This window comes from Schistosoma haematobium, chromosome 5 (genome assembly GCF_000699445.3).
Source record: "Schistosoma haematobium chromosome 5, whole genome shotgun sequence".
NCBI lineage: Eukaryota > Metazoa > Platyhelminthes > Trematoda > Strigeidida > Schistosomatidae > Schistosoma > Schistosoma haematobium.
In genome coordinates, this window is record NC_067200.1 from 18,138,101 (window position 1) to 18,154,224 (window position 16,124).

Sequence of the window (16,124 nt, forward strand, 5' to 3'; positions counted from 1 at the left end):
AAAGTTATGATAAGATGATTGTCAGAGGACTTGCGTCTTCAGTTGGTTCACCGTATCCAGGCAGTCAATTGAAAGAGGTCTTCGTATTGGATATATAAAGACCAAAATGGGACAAAAAAGGTTATTTACCGAAAATAAACCATATTTCAATTCATGGCATTTATCAAATATGGGAGCTTTAATTGCTTATTAGACGAAATGTGCTGGTTATCCGGAGCCTGGTCACGTACGTGATTCACGTGGCAAGTGTATGGTCTTAGGATCTTTTTGACCCCACTAACAAAATAGTCGCACATTTAACTCTGAATTCTTCAGGATAATTACATCATATTTAAGCGCTTTTAAGTAGGAAAATTGTTTACATACTGGACGTATGTTGGAAATTTAAATCAATATCAGTAAGTGAAATCGTTGTTGAGTACTAGGTGATAGTACGATTACCAACGACTGGTCAAATCAACGCGGAGATATGATAGAGACTGCTACGCTTGGTTGTAAATATATAGTCGTTGGAATTATCTCCTCTCCATACAAGCAAGTTCTATCAGCAACCTTAATGTTGTCATAAGAGGTCCTTATAGGCGATACGTCTGACTGACACATTACGCCAGTTTGGACAGTAATGTGGATTCGATATATGATCAGGTAGATTAAGCAGTTATATCATGGCGAGTCAACTATACTCTAGCTATAAGTTTGTTACATAGATAAGTGCATTGACATCGAACTTTGGCATGAGTTCCATATGTAGATTACATTTTTGGACCATGATATCAAAGTTTGGCGGTTCGTTCGGCATATATTTCTTTTACTGTTTTAGCACCGACCTTGGTCTTACGCCTAACTATGGTCTTTGATAGTGGTACGTTATACTTACTGGCTCAATTTTTTGTCGACATCATTAATGCCTTAAGTGACTGAGATGCTAACAATAGTTCTGTCTTGAGGTACTGCAGAAGAGGCCCCAAGGATAACATCTTTCCCCGCGACAAAGAAACACGTTTCGGATTTGACTGTAGATTCCTATCGTGACTAATTTGATGAACTTTTGATTTCCATCTTGTTTCAGGAGCCTCCATATATAACATGGTCCTCTTCTTCCTCAAAGCAAAAGTTCTATGACTATTACTGACATACAGACGACGCAATATTGACTGTATATTACCAAGTGTTACGTCAAAATATTACTCTGATCTGTTAGTGAGGTGTAGTCGGTTGACACCAACGCAAAATAAAAAGAGGAAATAGTGGTGGATATTGAGGAAAGTCCACAGTGAGACTTGATGCGAATACAGGCAACAGTGTATCGAAATATCAACTTTTTCCTCAACCCGGGGTATACAGTGCATGGTTTTCCCGAAATTTACCCTGTGAGAGGAAATGTCCCGAAATTAACACGTTTATTTCTGTTATATCCGAGTGGAGATTAAGTTACAGGTAACTTCCGAGGACTATTCATGGACTGATATTCTTATTGTATAACTACTCAACAATTACACTATGTATATTTATATCCCTCTTATGACAAGCTTTATTTTGGCCTATAATTTATTATTGTACGATTTACGGTTCTTAAGTTATGTTCAGTTTACTAACTACTGCCTCCCACATTCACAGCCACTTTTTGGGCTTATTTGTGTACAAATATTATTTCCTATTTTATGGTACGTTGCGGTCTGTGTGATTGATATATAAACTAAGTATGCCTGAAATAAATGATCTGCTCTGATTCTGGTCTGATCTGCTCTGATTCGGAAGCTGGTATCTTGTTCTGGACTCAAGTGGAAGGGCTCGTAGGACATAGGACCAATAAGGACACTAAACTGCCCACACCGGTTAAACGTCATTGGTTGGCCTAGTGCGAAGATTCGTATAATTCGTATCCGGATTGGTCGATAGGTCGCGTGGTAGCAAAACAAGACATCCAAGGTCATAACAATTTCCCCCAAAATCTCACGAGGGTAAACACTGAACCCAAATAAAGATAACCAAATGTCATTTCAGATACCAAACATTTATTCGTAAATTACGACTAATCTGTAGTGACCTACTTTTACCAAGAGAACACGATTGGTTTGATGGAAACAATTATTATTATAACCAATTGTACCACGGGTTGTTTTACTGTACTTGTTTGTTTAACTGTACTAAAGACATTCTTCCTTCCGTTGATTATGACCTTGCACGAGTTCGGTTACGCTCAGTAACCACACTTGTACTCCTTTCGCACGATCTCCGTATTTCGATACCACGAGATCTCCAACAATTACATTTCGACTACAGCCATCAACTGCCTTCTGATATTTGGCCTACGGGAGATCTTATCGGTTAACTGCCACGTAGTCTTCCTGTAGTGGTGATCATCGTCGACCGTGACTCGACCCCACACTACAAATCTACCCGCATATATTGTTTTAACAGTGATTCCAACAAACCTTCAGGTTTCAGGGGAGAGAATTCGTGGCTGAGGATGAGCTGAATTCCCATTTGCGTCTTAAACTAAGCAACCAAACAAGAGGAAGCGGGAATGGTTATCCGCACTGTTGCAGTCCATGTCGGCGTACGTGTTACATTCGTTGTCATTTTTGCTGGTGCTGTAATCAAACGAAGTATAAATGAATGGTAATTGCTAGGAATTATTCATGGACTATCATGAAATATATTCCAACAGGAAAATTAGTAGGTAACTAGATTACATACATCATTATTCCTTTGTATCACAAGCTTTCATCTGACCTGTTGGATATTGTTACACGATTTAATATCCTTAAATTATCTCCAATTTATAAGTTACAGTCCCTCGCATTCAGCCAATTTCGGCTTGATCCCGTATAATTGTTATTTTCTGTTTTACGATGTGATGCGGTCTGGTCTACATGTATATAAATGAAGATTCATATATCAGGTACTGATGTTTGTGTTCCAGATTAAATGAGCTAGGCCAGGTGAGAAGCAATCACACAGAAGATCTATAAGGATTCTGAGTTGACTAAAATCTGTTTAACTTGTGATTCGTTTAGAACAGGGACATTGACGAAGAATTCGGTATCTTTACTTGCATACTTACGCCCGTTGCCCATCATGGAGATGCGTAGGCCGCCCATCAGCATTCTCCATCCAACTCTCTCCTATACAATTCTTTCCAGTGGCTACTCATTCTTTTAACTTCTGCTTCCAATTAACGATGTGGTATGTAATTTGACCTTCCTCTTTTTCGTTTCCCTTCAGGATTCCAAGTTAGCGCTTGCTGCGCGATGCAGTTTGATGATTTCCTCAATGTATGTCCGATCTACTTACAACGTCTTTCCCTGATTTCTTCTCCAGCTGGAAGTCAATTTGCTCTCTCCCCCAGTGGGTTTTTGCTGATGGTACCCGGTCAACGGATATTAAGTAGCTTACGTAGAAATTTGTGTATAAGTGCTCGTGCCTTTTTATTAATAGTTGTAGTAGATCTAGACGACTGTGACCCTGATAATGGTTGACAGTTGTTTTGAGTTTCAAATGTTCTTCAACTCTGGGAATGCTGCCCTTGTTTTACCGATCCTCGCCTTTACGTCTACATCAGATCCTCCTTGTTCATCTATGGTGCTTCCATGTTTGTAGGAGATTTCACTTCTTACAGAGTTTATCCATCAGGCGTAACTAGTTTTGCGTTTTCTGTGTTGTATTTGAGGATCTTGGTTTTTAACTAGTATATGCTGAGGCCTTCAAAATATATCTTCGAACTTCTTCACTTCTGACATCTGATTTGACTGGGTGAGCATACTTCGGTTATAATGGCGTTGCTGATTAAGGCGTTAACATTTTAGTGAGTCACTCACTGTCTTTAGGGCGTTACACCGCATCGAGCAGTCTATTTTGCGACTGGTCGCTTAAACCCCAGTCCTTGATATACCTATCATATTATTGTTCAGATCACTTTTGTCAACAATTAATGTAGTTGATCCGTGAAAAGTCCTTATCAGGATACGACAATGCTCAAACAAGTAAAACTATACTCAAGTCACCGAATACGAATTGGAAGGCGGCATAATTTGCAGCACTCGAAACATGGTTGTATATTAAATGATAATGGTAACAACAGTCAAGTAACGAATGCTACTTATAAGCTTCTTCTGAGTAACCACTACGAAGAGTCCACTCAACTACAGAATAATCTGTTCAATTGACACTGACGATGTAAAGGGAAGTGTAAATCCAATACTGTTACAGGAAAATCCATGCTAGTAATTCCATGTTGTTAAGAGTGGTCTAAATAGAAAACACAACGCCACTATAATCTTCAATCACAGGCCGTGTCCAATAAAGCAGAAAGGTGAATGACGTGTGTAGTGTTCATTTGAACATATAAAGTAGCGCAGATACCAATCAACAGGTTGATTTTATCCGGTCATGTTCGATACGATCAATGCAAACAAACAATGTTTGTTGAATATAAATGTGAGCGTCACCAAGAAGGAAGAAATACGGTCCTCTATTGTAGTTTCAGTTTCAGTTTGAGAAGGACAGGAGGCCCGATGGCCTGTGTTAGTCCTGGCAGTGGTGGTCCCTCAGTTGATCCAACTTTCTTTTGAAAGAATCGACGGATGGAGTCTCAACCACGTGCTGAGGTAATGAGTTCCACTCGTTGATGATTCGATGGGAAAATCGATAGTCAGCTGACAAGTAATTTGTTCTCGGCTTGAGAACTTTTTCGGAGTGTCCTCGTAAATTCTCATTTTGGAAGACAAGAAAAATGAGGGCACATCAGGTGCAAATTTGGCACTAAGCAATTTGAAAACTGTAATCAAGTCGCCTCTAGTTCTGCGATAAGACAACGGGTAAAGGTTCAGCTTGGCCAGTCGAGATTCACACGGAAGCTTCGCTATTCTGGGAATCAGCTTAGTCGCCGTTATCTGAACCTTTTCCAGAAGCTCACTGTCTTTTTTTAAGCAGGGGCTAGCCGCTTGTATGCAGTACTCAAGTTTAGGACGAACGAACACTGTATACAAAGTCAAAAACGTTTTAGCGTCGACATGACTAAAAGCCCTACGTATTGACCATAACGTTCTAAAACCTTTGGCGGCTACTGCACGGCAGTGTGTAGTAGTCTTCAAGTCTTGGCTAACGATGACTCCTAAGTCACTATATGTCTGGACGACAGGTAGCTCAGTGTTATTCATCGTGTATGTATCTGTACCTTGATGACCGATATGCATCACAACGCACTTGGAAATATTTATCGGCAACTGCCATGTTTGAGACCATTCAGATAATTTCTTCAGGTCATTTTGGAGTTCTACACACAAGAGGAATAGCACTGGCCCAAAAGCTGTCCTGGGGCACTCCACTAAGCACAGTTTCCCAGCTAGATAATTTTGAGTTCACTCGAACTCTTTGTTTACGCCCAACTAGGAAGTCTTTTATCTACATAAATAGATTGCCTCCAATCCCGACATTTCTTAACTTATATAACAGCCGGTTGTGCGGAACCTTGTCAAAAGCTTTGCTGAAATCAATGAAGGCTACGTCTACAGGTAACTTTTGGTCCATAAGAGCGCACCAGCTTTCACGAGCCACTAATAAGTTAGTGAGACAGAGAATACTGAATTTGTGTGTCAGTATATTAATTTTTCCCTTACCTATTCTTCCGTCAATGTTAGCATTTCGACATCGAGTTATAACAGTTGTTTGGACCCGTGTTCGACCGACTATATAGCTTTCGATTTTGAAGTTCCTGGTATTTACGGCTTTCTTACGATGAACTTTGATCGAGTGAGCTTGACTGACTAGGATATGACTTATGGAACCTTTGCTTCTATTGACTCGGTATATGAGTAAGTGCTTTACTCGTGACACAGACACGGAATCTACAGAAATCGATAGCTTTTCATTACCCGTAATATTGCTGATCGTACCGATGTTTGCATGAAGTAGAAATAACTACGTACATTACTTCCAAGCAACTTCCTATATACCTTACTGGCATAAACCAATATATTCTAAAGGTATTGGAGGAGAATTTCACATTGACTAGCCAGCGATTCTTTTATTTATTGAATAAAGCCATTAATAATAATAATTTCATGTACCCAGGTATTTACTTAGATATATAAATGACCCACTGCTCCTAGACACGAATGATCGCTAATAAAAATCTTCTATTTCGTTCATAATCACTTGAACAATTCAAATGAATTCGTCTGGCTGTTATGCATTTGCCTATTGTATCGATTACTGAAGGCAAGCCAAAATGATTGCGGGTGTTTAAAGGTCACGTTACATAACGCGACCTTGAAAACCCGTGTTGTTGACTTCCATATGGTAAGAAAGTCATTTAAGACTTTTATGTGCAGTGCTTTCGATCTCTTTTTGTTAGCGAATTTGCAGTACATTTTAATTTTTCCACCGAGCTGCCGACTTACATTATTATTATTTTTTCAGATCCTTCAGCACAAAAGAAAGTATAGACAGGGTTCTTCACACCCTCAATACAACATATCTTCAGATTGGATGCACTCCTGCTGAAGATTGAAAGTTACAGTTATTTTGCATCTTGCGGCATATATGACTCCGGGATGTTTATCAATAAAGATATTCTCTCTAGATTATTACTTTGCGTTGCCAAATGATTTACTGGATATAGGGTATTCAAAGTTTGCAAGATGTTTTTCACATCGGATCCCGATTATTCGAGTTTATGGCACAACACATACAGGTAACTTAAATATGCTTTTACAAGTTTCTCAGGCCAGAAAATGTGTGCCAATGTACACGGGGTTTTGCCGTACATTTTCGTTGAGCTGCCAAATGTGGAGTCAGATATTCACGAATTCGTCCAGTCGTTTGTTCTCAGCCTTGAAAAATCCATTCGTGCAAAGCTTAGCACTCTTAATGTCAAAGATGTCATAGTTTTTGACGCTGCCGTGGTATCTGGTTTGTAAGTTAGGTTCGTATTTCACCCCAGTATAGTTCGATATACGGTTATCATGAATCAAAAAAACCTTTCATCAAGCTTTACCTTGTGGACCCCAGTTTGGTTTCCGTCTGTTCCGAGATATTGCTGAGTGGGGTCGTATTAAATCGCCCCTTTCAAACTTATGAATCACATATTCCATACCTATTACAGGTTTCATCGTATAAATTATATTATTTGGTTGTAGTTTTGTGTGGATTATAATCTGTTCGGTATGAACCTGCTTTATGCAGGGTATTTCAGATTCCGTAGTAAGTGTACAGGTTCATTTATAGCTTGTAGCCTCAAATTCTGTAGGATTTCCGTCGTTGGTAAGGAGCTCGGAAAATATATGGAATCCCAAAAAATTTGGTCCGTAAGTTACTACAATTATGTGTTTCACACTTTAATCAATAACTGCGTGATGGGTGGGTAATGAAACTGGAATTGATCCAAGTGTCACTAAGTGTCTGAATATTCTAACAGCCCCAATGTGCTCGCGTTCACTGTCATGAATAATTTCAAGTAATTGTGTAACACAAACTCAGAACTACAGACTTGTCCCTCCATATTGTAAGGCACTTTTATTCTAATTTCTCCACTCCATTTTCACTGTATATATAAATCCTGAGTGCTGTTGATTGTTCACACCTTTCTTCGATTTCATCTCTTTTTCCCGAATTATATTCCTGATGTCTAGTCTATTTTGCTAGTACAGACGACTGTCACGACTACTCGTCTCGTTAACCCCCTCCTAGTGTACTGATTTGGTATGGTTTATTTATTTATTTGGACACATGAATATTGGTACAAGAGAGCGCCAATATATATGCGCCACACAGAACAATGAATATTCGAAGAGGAATACAAAGAAAGAAAAAAAAAGCTAAGGAGCACAAAAAAAGAGAGAACAATAACGAAGAGATTGGTGTAAGGTAATGTGCTAGTAATCAGGGAACTCAAAGGTACAATTGGAAGAAATCTTTCAGGTAAGGGAGACACAACCACTTTTTATGAAGAAAGTAAAAGAAGGTTACAGCAGGATCGCCACTGGCTTCTATTCTCAGCCATATCTGATAACGTCTCTAGCCACTGTGTAGCACCATCTCTCAGACCCCAACCAGGGAGTCGTGAAGGACCGACACAAGCCAGTCCTTTGCAGCTTTCTTTCATACCACGACACCATGTCATGCACTGACCACCTCTCCGCTTCTTCCAACCAGTCCCAGAGTCGGCAAATAATGCACGACGTGGAATTCTCTGGGACGACATTCGTAGAACATGTCCAAGCCACCGAAGTTGGTGTTTCAAGATGGTGACACCAATTGAATTTTCATCTCTGTGCCCGAACACACGATGCCGAACCTCTGCATTACTGACATGGTGTTGCCACTGAATGTCAGCAATCCTTCGGAGACAGCGATGATCGAACACAGAAAGTCGTCTAACGTCCTCAACTCGGAGAGGCCATGTTTCACAAGCATAGAGCAGAACTGCTCTCACCGACGCGTTGTAGATCCGACCTTTTACAGCCAGACTAACATCACGAAGGCGCCAAAGATGGCCCAGATTGGCATAAGCCGCTCTGGCTTTCACCATACGTGCATTGATCTCATCACTCACAACCCCACCAGCACTTATGCAGCTACCCAGATACACGAACTTCTCGACTACGTCTATCTGCTCACCATCCAGGGTGAGTACAGGATTGGAATCCTGCCAGTCTTGTAGAAGTACTTTGCACTTCGAAGGTGCAAAGCACAAACCATACCTACGGACACTGATTGCCAACTGATTAAGTGCGGATTGCATGCCTTGGGCATTATCGCACAGTAAGACAATATCGTCCGCATACTCAAGGTCGAGAAGTCTTTCTCCAGGCAACAGATCCACACCACCATTACTTACATCCATCAGAGCTGTTTCCAGAATGTCATCGATGGCAAAGTTGAAGAGGAATGGTGAGATTGGGCAACCCTGCCTAACCCCACTGCTCGAATGGAACAATGGAGAGAGGTGGTTGTATGCCCTCACTCTGCCTGAGGTGTTTTTATATAGGGCTTTCAGGATGTTAATAAACTTCTCAGGCACACCCTTCTTCAATAGACAATTCCAGAGAACAGTCCTGTCCAACGAATCGAAGGCAGCCCTTATGTCAAGAAACACTACGATTGTTGGCCTTTGAAAAGTATGGCGGTGTTCTAACATTTGGCGGAGGGTGAAGATATGATCAATACATCCTCGACCAGAACGAAACCCAGCCTGCTCCTCGCGAGTCAATCTTTCTCGGGTTTTGAACAGCCTACGAATAATGACGGAAGCCAATAGCTTGGACGCAATCGGAAGTAGACTTATCCCCGATAGTTGTTGCAGGAACGACGTGAACCCTTTTTAAAGATAGGGACAACTATCGACTCATTCCATGACGTTGGTACACTCTCTAGTTCCCAAACCTTGGTAAACAACGTCGTCAATTCCTTAGTCAAAAAGTCACCACCATCTTTAAAAAGAGCCGGAGGTAAGTCATCTGGGCCAGGTGATTTGTAACGCTTCAAGAGTTGGAGTTCCTTGCGGACTTCCTCCTCGTTTGGTGGATCAGTCGTCACCGGCCATGGAGGGCAGGACAGTCTGACCGATGTTGCCGGGGCAGCAGGCCAGTTGAACTGCCCTTCGAAAATTCTGCCCATCGTCCAAGACGTCGATGGATATTAGTGATTGGCATCCCATCATCATCGCAGATTGTTTCACTCACACCAGACTTCTTGCTGCCAGTGGCTCGGATGAGCTGGAAGAGCTTCCGGTAGTTACCAGATGCAGCTGCTGCTTCCAGCTCATTAGCACGCTTCGACCACCAGGCTTCTCGGTCCTTACGCAAGCTTTGCCCAATTTCCTTACGTAACATCCTTCGTTTATGGTCAAACTCACGGTCACCCGGAGTAGACCGAAGGGCTTCAATGAGTTGTAAGGAACCTGGAGAAACCAAGTGCTTAGAGGCGGGACGTTTCGCAAACCCACAACTGACTGTTCCCGCCATTTTCATGGCGTCATGCAATTGCAACCAATGCTCATCTATACTTTTCGGTGGAGTGGTAGCTAGCCTAGAGGCTAGCTCGGTTCGATACTTACTTGCAACAGAAGTTGCAACCAGCTTGCTAACATCAATCTTTTGGTGGTGGTCACTTCGTTGGCCACCGAAAAGTAAGGCAAGATTGGCGCAGACCAAGGCATGGTCAGAGTCCAGATAGGTACTCAAAAAGGAGCGGCAGTCTTTTACACAACCACGCCAGCGGTAGCTGATCGCGATGTGATCAATCTGAGTCCAGGCTTGGGATGCAGAGGGAGGACGCCAGGTGGCACATCGGCGATGACTGTGCCGAAAGTTAGTGCTAGCCAGAAACAGGTTGTGGTCTGTGCACAGTTGCAGTAGACGGTCCCCGTTATCTGACCTGCGACCAACGAGTCCCCATCGGCCACCTAAACGACTCTCTTCTGTGCCTAGACGCCCGACCTGAGTATTCAAGTCTCCGGCTAGTACTACAATATCTGTCGAACGCACTTTCTGGAGAAGAACAGATAACTGGTGGTAAAACTCATCCTTGATTGCATCCGGGCTGCAATCTGTCGGGGCATAGGCGGAGATGACGAAAAGACATCGTTTCTCACGCCGATTTCTTCTCACTTTGATGGAACTTTCTAATCTAAAAGCACATAACCGACTGTTAATGGGGATCCAATCGACTAGTTCTGCCTCAGCTCTAGCGCTTAGTGCGACACCAACGCCAGCAAGACCAGACGAAGATGCCACAGGGTCCCCGGATAAGCGCACGTAAAACAAGCTTTTGAAGTGACAGATGTAGAGCGAATTTGTAGTACATCACCAGAGTCTTGAATACGGGTCTCGGATAGACAGCAGACATCGATATGAAGACTTTCCAAAGACATAGCCAGCCCTATCTGTTGACCAACCTGCATAAGTGTGCGAACGTTGAAGGCAGCCAGTTTGAATGGCGCACGTGGTTTCAGAAAAACTGCTTCAGTACTCATATTCGATGGTAACATACAATTTTCGACCGGACAGTGACTCGAGAACGTTTAGATACAGTCGGATTTCCACCAAAGACGAGCCGCTGTATAAGTATAAAAAAGGGTGAATAATGTGGAAAATAATAATAATAATAATAATAATAATAATGACAATAATAGTAATAATAATAGTATTAATAATGACAATAATAGTAATGATAATTATTTGAATCGATTGATTGTTTTTCGGAGCGAGAAAAGTAGTTGCCATAGACATAGAGTTCATCGTTTGTGTGTGGGCTGTGATACTGCCCGGGTGCCCAAACCGAAGCAGGTGGTTATCTTAGGGGGCCACTCCCCGAGCCTTTGACCTAAAGGTCTAACCCACAAGGCAGTGGAGCATCGTAAGGAGATGCAATCCCATGGTAGCCGGTGACCAAAGATTGGTTCATACGCCATTTGTTCCCGCAGGATACTGGAGCCCATGTGCACTATTGGTTTGTGATCCGGTTAAAGCGCCGGACATTCGCTTTTCGTCCTCTCATTTTCGTAAACAACACCCCCGCCACGAGAAGGCAATGAGTAGGACTTCCCTGGCAGAGGCTGTATACGCGCGGCCGTGTGAGAGTATTTCGAGAGGGAAAGCGGACTCACCCCACTCTCGGCCGTACCAGGGCATTCGGGGGCAAAGCGTGCGGCGATTCACGTTTTTGCCAAGTCCTAAGCTGTTTATATCTGAATTACTAAAAGCATGGAAAATTACTTCATCTATTGTTATTTTGGACAAAGATAAATGTAAATAAACTTATTTTATATCTCCTTTATCAAGATATAGAATTGTCTCTTGGGTATGCGCAACTGACGTGTAGAGACAAAGAAATTGTTTGAAGAAACAATTGATATCTTCTACTAGTCGTATGCACAGGAAATTAAACAACTAGCTGGTTGTAGTTCATTGCCTAGTCATTGGCTTATTGTCGATTAGCATTGATAGCCTTAACTTCGATACCAGAAACGGTTATTTTTACTGTATTTACAATATAATTATTCAGGCAGTTGTTAAACTATTTTTCTGCGTTACCTTTAATCTGAAGACATAAAAAATGCATTTAGCAACTGTTGGAATTATTATTGATTTATCCTATACATACCATTCATTTTGACCTTGTTAAGAGCAAAACTGTGTTTATAAAGCACTACCCTGATAAATGTTATAGAAAATTCTAAGCGCGTTGATGGCCCCTTAGCTCATAGAAATCATGAAGTTTGTAACTTTAACAGCTTTAAAAGTAAATAATATAGTCATAAAGTTAGTTGGCTTTGTTGACTGTATTTGATGAACCATATGAAAAAATAACACATGACTACTTTTACAAAATGTTGAATTAATAGTCTAATTTTATATGTAACGCTCTTACGATTCTTCTTTCTCATGCTTTTAAATAACGTAAGAAATAAGAATTGTATACAAAATGTAAGCTAAGTAAATTGTGGGTTCCCTGAATATGATATCTTAATCGAAGAAATGATTAAAATAAGTTTATCAAGAGAATTTATCCTGCATTCGATAGGAATACGATATTTTTGACTTGGCTGTTATTCCTCTTTAGAGTTTTTAGTCGACTACAAGTAGTTCTGTCTCAATCAGGCAATCATATTTCCATTAAGATGGTGGTTGGAGGTAGTCAACAGGAAACCCTGGACCCGGGTTTCGTGCTACTTGGCACTCGTCAGCAAGGTGTACCTGTAATATTGAGGGAACTGGTGCTCCCTGGCGGATTCGATCTCGTGTCACCCAGCTTCACAGTCAGAGACGTTACCACGAGTAGAGAAAGTATGAATTTTCGGGAGTCATTTGTAAAAGTCTCCAAATGTCCTGGTACGGCCGAGAGTGGGGAGAGCCAGCGCTCCATCTCGAAATGCTCTCACATGGTCACGTGCATACAACCACTGCTAGGGAAGCTCTACTCACTGCCATCTCGCGGCATTAATGCTGTTTACAATATTGAGAAGACGGAAAGTGAATGTTCAACGCGGAGAGTCCACCTAGGGGAGTTGGAAAACCTTGATTCCAAACTAATGGTGTACATGGGCTCCAGTATCTTGAAGGAACAAATTGTGTATGGACTAATCGTTGGTCACCGACTGCCATGAGACTGCATCTCCTTACGATGCTCCATTGCCTTGTGGATCAAACTTTTAGGTCGAAGGCTCCGGGTGTGGCTCCCTACGCAAACCACCTGCTTCGGTCTGTGCACCCGGTCAGTATCCCAGCCCTCACTCAAATTGAATGATTTATGTGGTGCATATCTATTTTGCTGCCTCCTTATACCAATGTTTATGCGTTTAAATACATAATAAATAAATTTATATCTGCATATTTTTTTCCTTGGGTTACAAATATACTTCCGACAAAATAATGTGAATTTATATTATCAAATGTGTTAGTGAACAATATAATGGGTTGAGTTTTTTATAAGCTAATCGCTATTAATTTATCGGTGCATAACCTTGTCAACATTCTTTATTTATTCAGGGAATATCTTCTATCACCAGACTCTATTCCGAAATGTACAAGTATGGAACTAGAAGTTGATATATCTGCTTGGGACATACTGAATCGTCGAGATCTGCAAGGTTTGTTCCCGGTGAAAGTTCTGAAAATATAAATGTGAAGTAACTTTAATGAGTTTACGCTTACCATAGTATATATTTCGCAATTCTATGGTCTCATCTTTCAAGCCTTATCTTGTGTTGGTACATATGTACATAGATTTTGTATGAATTCTTATATTATTTACTTATATATTGTTATCCTTGTCATATAGTAGTCTTCTAATTGTATTTACTTCATCTGACATCATGTTTTTGTTTTAATTACACATTTTAAAGATAATTTATCTATAAATCCTGGCCTAGAAGCTATGTGGCATGAAGAGAAAATGCGTCGTGCATCAAAATGTAACATTTCAAATGAAAGACTACCTGAAATGCCTACTCCTGATGAATTATTACCAATTAAACGTAAGCGTATCACATTTCGATGTTGTTAATTGTTCATATTATAATATTTTTAATCATGTCATCAAACATTTTCTTCTTGATCATCTTTCTTTTGATATCCTTATTACTTCCAATTTATTAGAGAGTGGTGTAGTTGATTTGTCAACAAGTGAAATGCATTATCTTACTCAATGGACTAATTTACTTTATGATCAATATACATCTTTGGAACTTCAACAGGATATAAACTGTACAGGTAAATTTTATTGGATATTATTTAAAGTTATTTTTTGTTTCTTTTCCATATTTATTTATTTATTTATTTAAACACATAAACATTGGTGCAAGGAGGCACCAAATACATATGCGCCACATAAATCATTCAATTTGTGTGAGGGCCTTAATACTACTCGGGTGTCCAGACCGAATCAGGTGGTTTTCTTAGGGGACCACACCTCGAACCTTGGACCTAAAGGTCTGATCCACATGGCAGTGGATAATCGTAAGGTGATGCAGTCCCATGGAAGCCGGTGACCAACAATTGGTTCATACGCCATTTGTTCCCTCACGATACTGGAGCCCATGTGCACCATTGATTTGGAATCTGGTTAAGGCGCCGAACATTCGCTTTTCGTCCTCTCAATTTCGTAAACAACACCCCCGCCACGAGAAGGCAGTGAGTAGGACTTCCCTGGCAGTAGTTGTATGCACGTGGCCATGTGAGAGTATTTCGAGATGGAGCGCTGACTCTCCCCACTCTCTGTATTCATAAGATTAGCTTTTCATATGGATGCGAATTATAATCTAAACAATCTGATGGCACACTACATATGGATATTTTTATCATTGCAAATAGTGATCCTAGAAAATTGTATTAGGAATTTTCTTTTGAGTTTTATAACTCCGGGATCTCGCTGTATGTGTTAGTGTTTTCGCTGAATACCCGTAAGTCTAACACTCCTTTCATCATATATAACCTATATGTAATCACAACGATCAAACCATACATACTTGGACGGCATTATTCTGGACTCAATAATTCAGTCGTGAGAATTAACGATGGGATAGTTTTGATGAAATAACTGTGAATCCATTGATATCGGTGCTTAAATAAGAAAATCAGCATGCATTGGAATGCGGGTACATACAATTTGTCCTACAATATATCGGTTTGTTTTTTTTTCACTACAAAGTTTATTATCACAAATCTGACTACTGTTACTTGAAGTTCCTCTAGAACGATCAATTACTGATCTATATAGTATTATTGATATGTAGTCCTGATTATGATCGAAAGGAAACTTTCTCAGTGACCAATAAACGATCTGTTTGTGTATGATCATATGAAAATGAACCCTTTATCCTACATTAAGTATTCATTTACTAATTTGTTATTGTCTTTAAAAAATACCGTTACCTCTTCAATTTTTTCGCCTAGCGAACAAACAGTAAATCGTGTTTTACTGCACGAACTTGGTACTCCATTTGCAATTCGGTTAGCAGAACACATTTTGCCATATATTTATACTGTAGTGAACATGAACTCAGATAGGGAAAAACAATTCATCGTTTTATGCAAAATTACACAGTAATTTTATCAAATATGAAAATCATGCATTAAATACATTATTTGCATATCTTCCTTCAGTTGTCCCTTGCTGTTAGCGGTACATAGATTGAATTAAACCATGTTCCATGCACGATTGCGTTTCTGCACGCCGATTGGCTAATTCTTATCCAATCAGCGCTAGCCAATACTTGGGTAACTAGACTAACAAATCTTATTATGCTCCTTACTTCCATCTACCCTCGTTATTTGGAATATAATCTCTTCTCTGTTCAACCGTGTTCTAATTTGGGGACTTGTCGGGTGAATTGGTGTCCAAGACTACTAAGCAGTCGGAATAGCTGGGTCGTAATAAGAGAAAATTATAACACATGCATCACGACTCCACCAATTCAGTCGTTAGTTCAATTGCTTTCCGATTCCCTTCCTGTTCTTTTGATTTCAGTTTTATGCTGCCAGGTATTTCACTTCTTACTGCTGCTACATACTACTTATATCTGTCAGCATAATTAGCACATACATCACAATACTACCATTGATTTCAGCCTACCAACGTGTTTGATTTGGAAGTGGCTTTACGTTTTCTATTTCTAGGTG

At 40.4% G+C, this 16,124-nt stretch overlaps 1 protein-coding gene across 1 annotated transcript in view; it reads left to right on the top strand.

Annotated features, from left to right (window-relative positions):
- The window catches only part of GTPBP10 (GTP-binding protein 10), an 83,342-nt gene that overhangs the window by 17,151 nt on the left and 50,067 nt on the right, over positions 1–16,124 (top strand). Inside the window, exons 1-9 of the mRNA XM_051217654.1 lie at positions 6,177–6,303; positions 6,424–6,697; positions 6,730–6,919; positions 6,952–7,108; positions 7,143–7,206; positions 7,238–7,310; positions 13,494–13,594; positions 13,850–13,981; positions 14,103–14,216. Of these exons, the coding sequence (XP_051065068.1) occupies positions 6,547–6,697; positions 6,730–6,919; positions 6,952–7,108; positions 7,143–7,206; positions 7,238–7,310; positions 13,494–13,594; positions 13,850–13,981; positions 14,103–14,216 (982 nt within the window). The 5' untranslated portion in view covers positions 6,177–6,303; positions 6,424–6,546. Of the gene's footprint in view, positions 6,304–6,423; positions 6,698–6,729; positions 6,920–6,951; positions 7,109–7,142; positions 7,207–7,237; positions 7,311–13,493; positions 13,595–13,849; positions 13,982–14,102; positions 14,217–16,124 lie in introns of the transcript that reaches the window.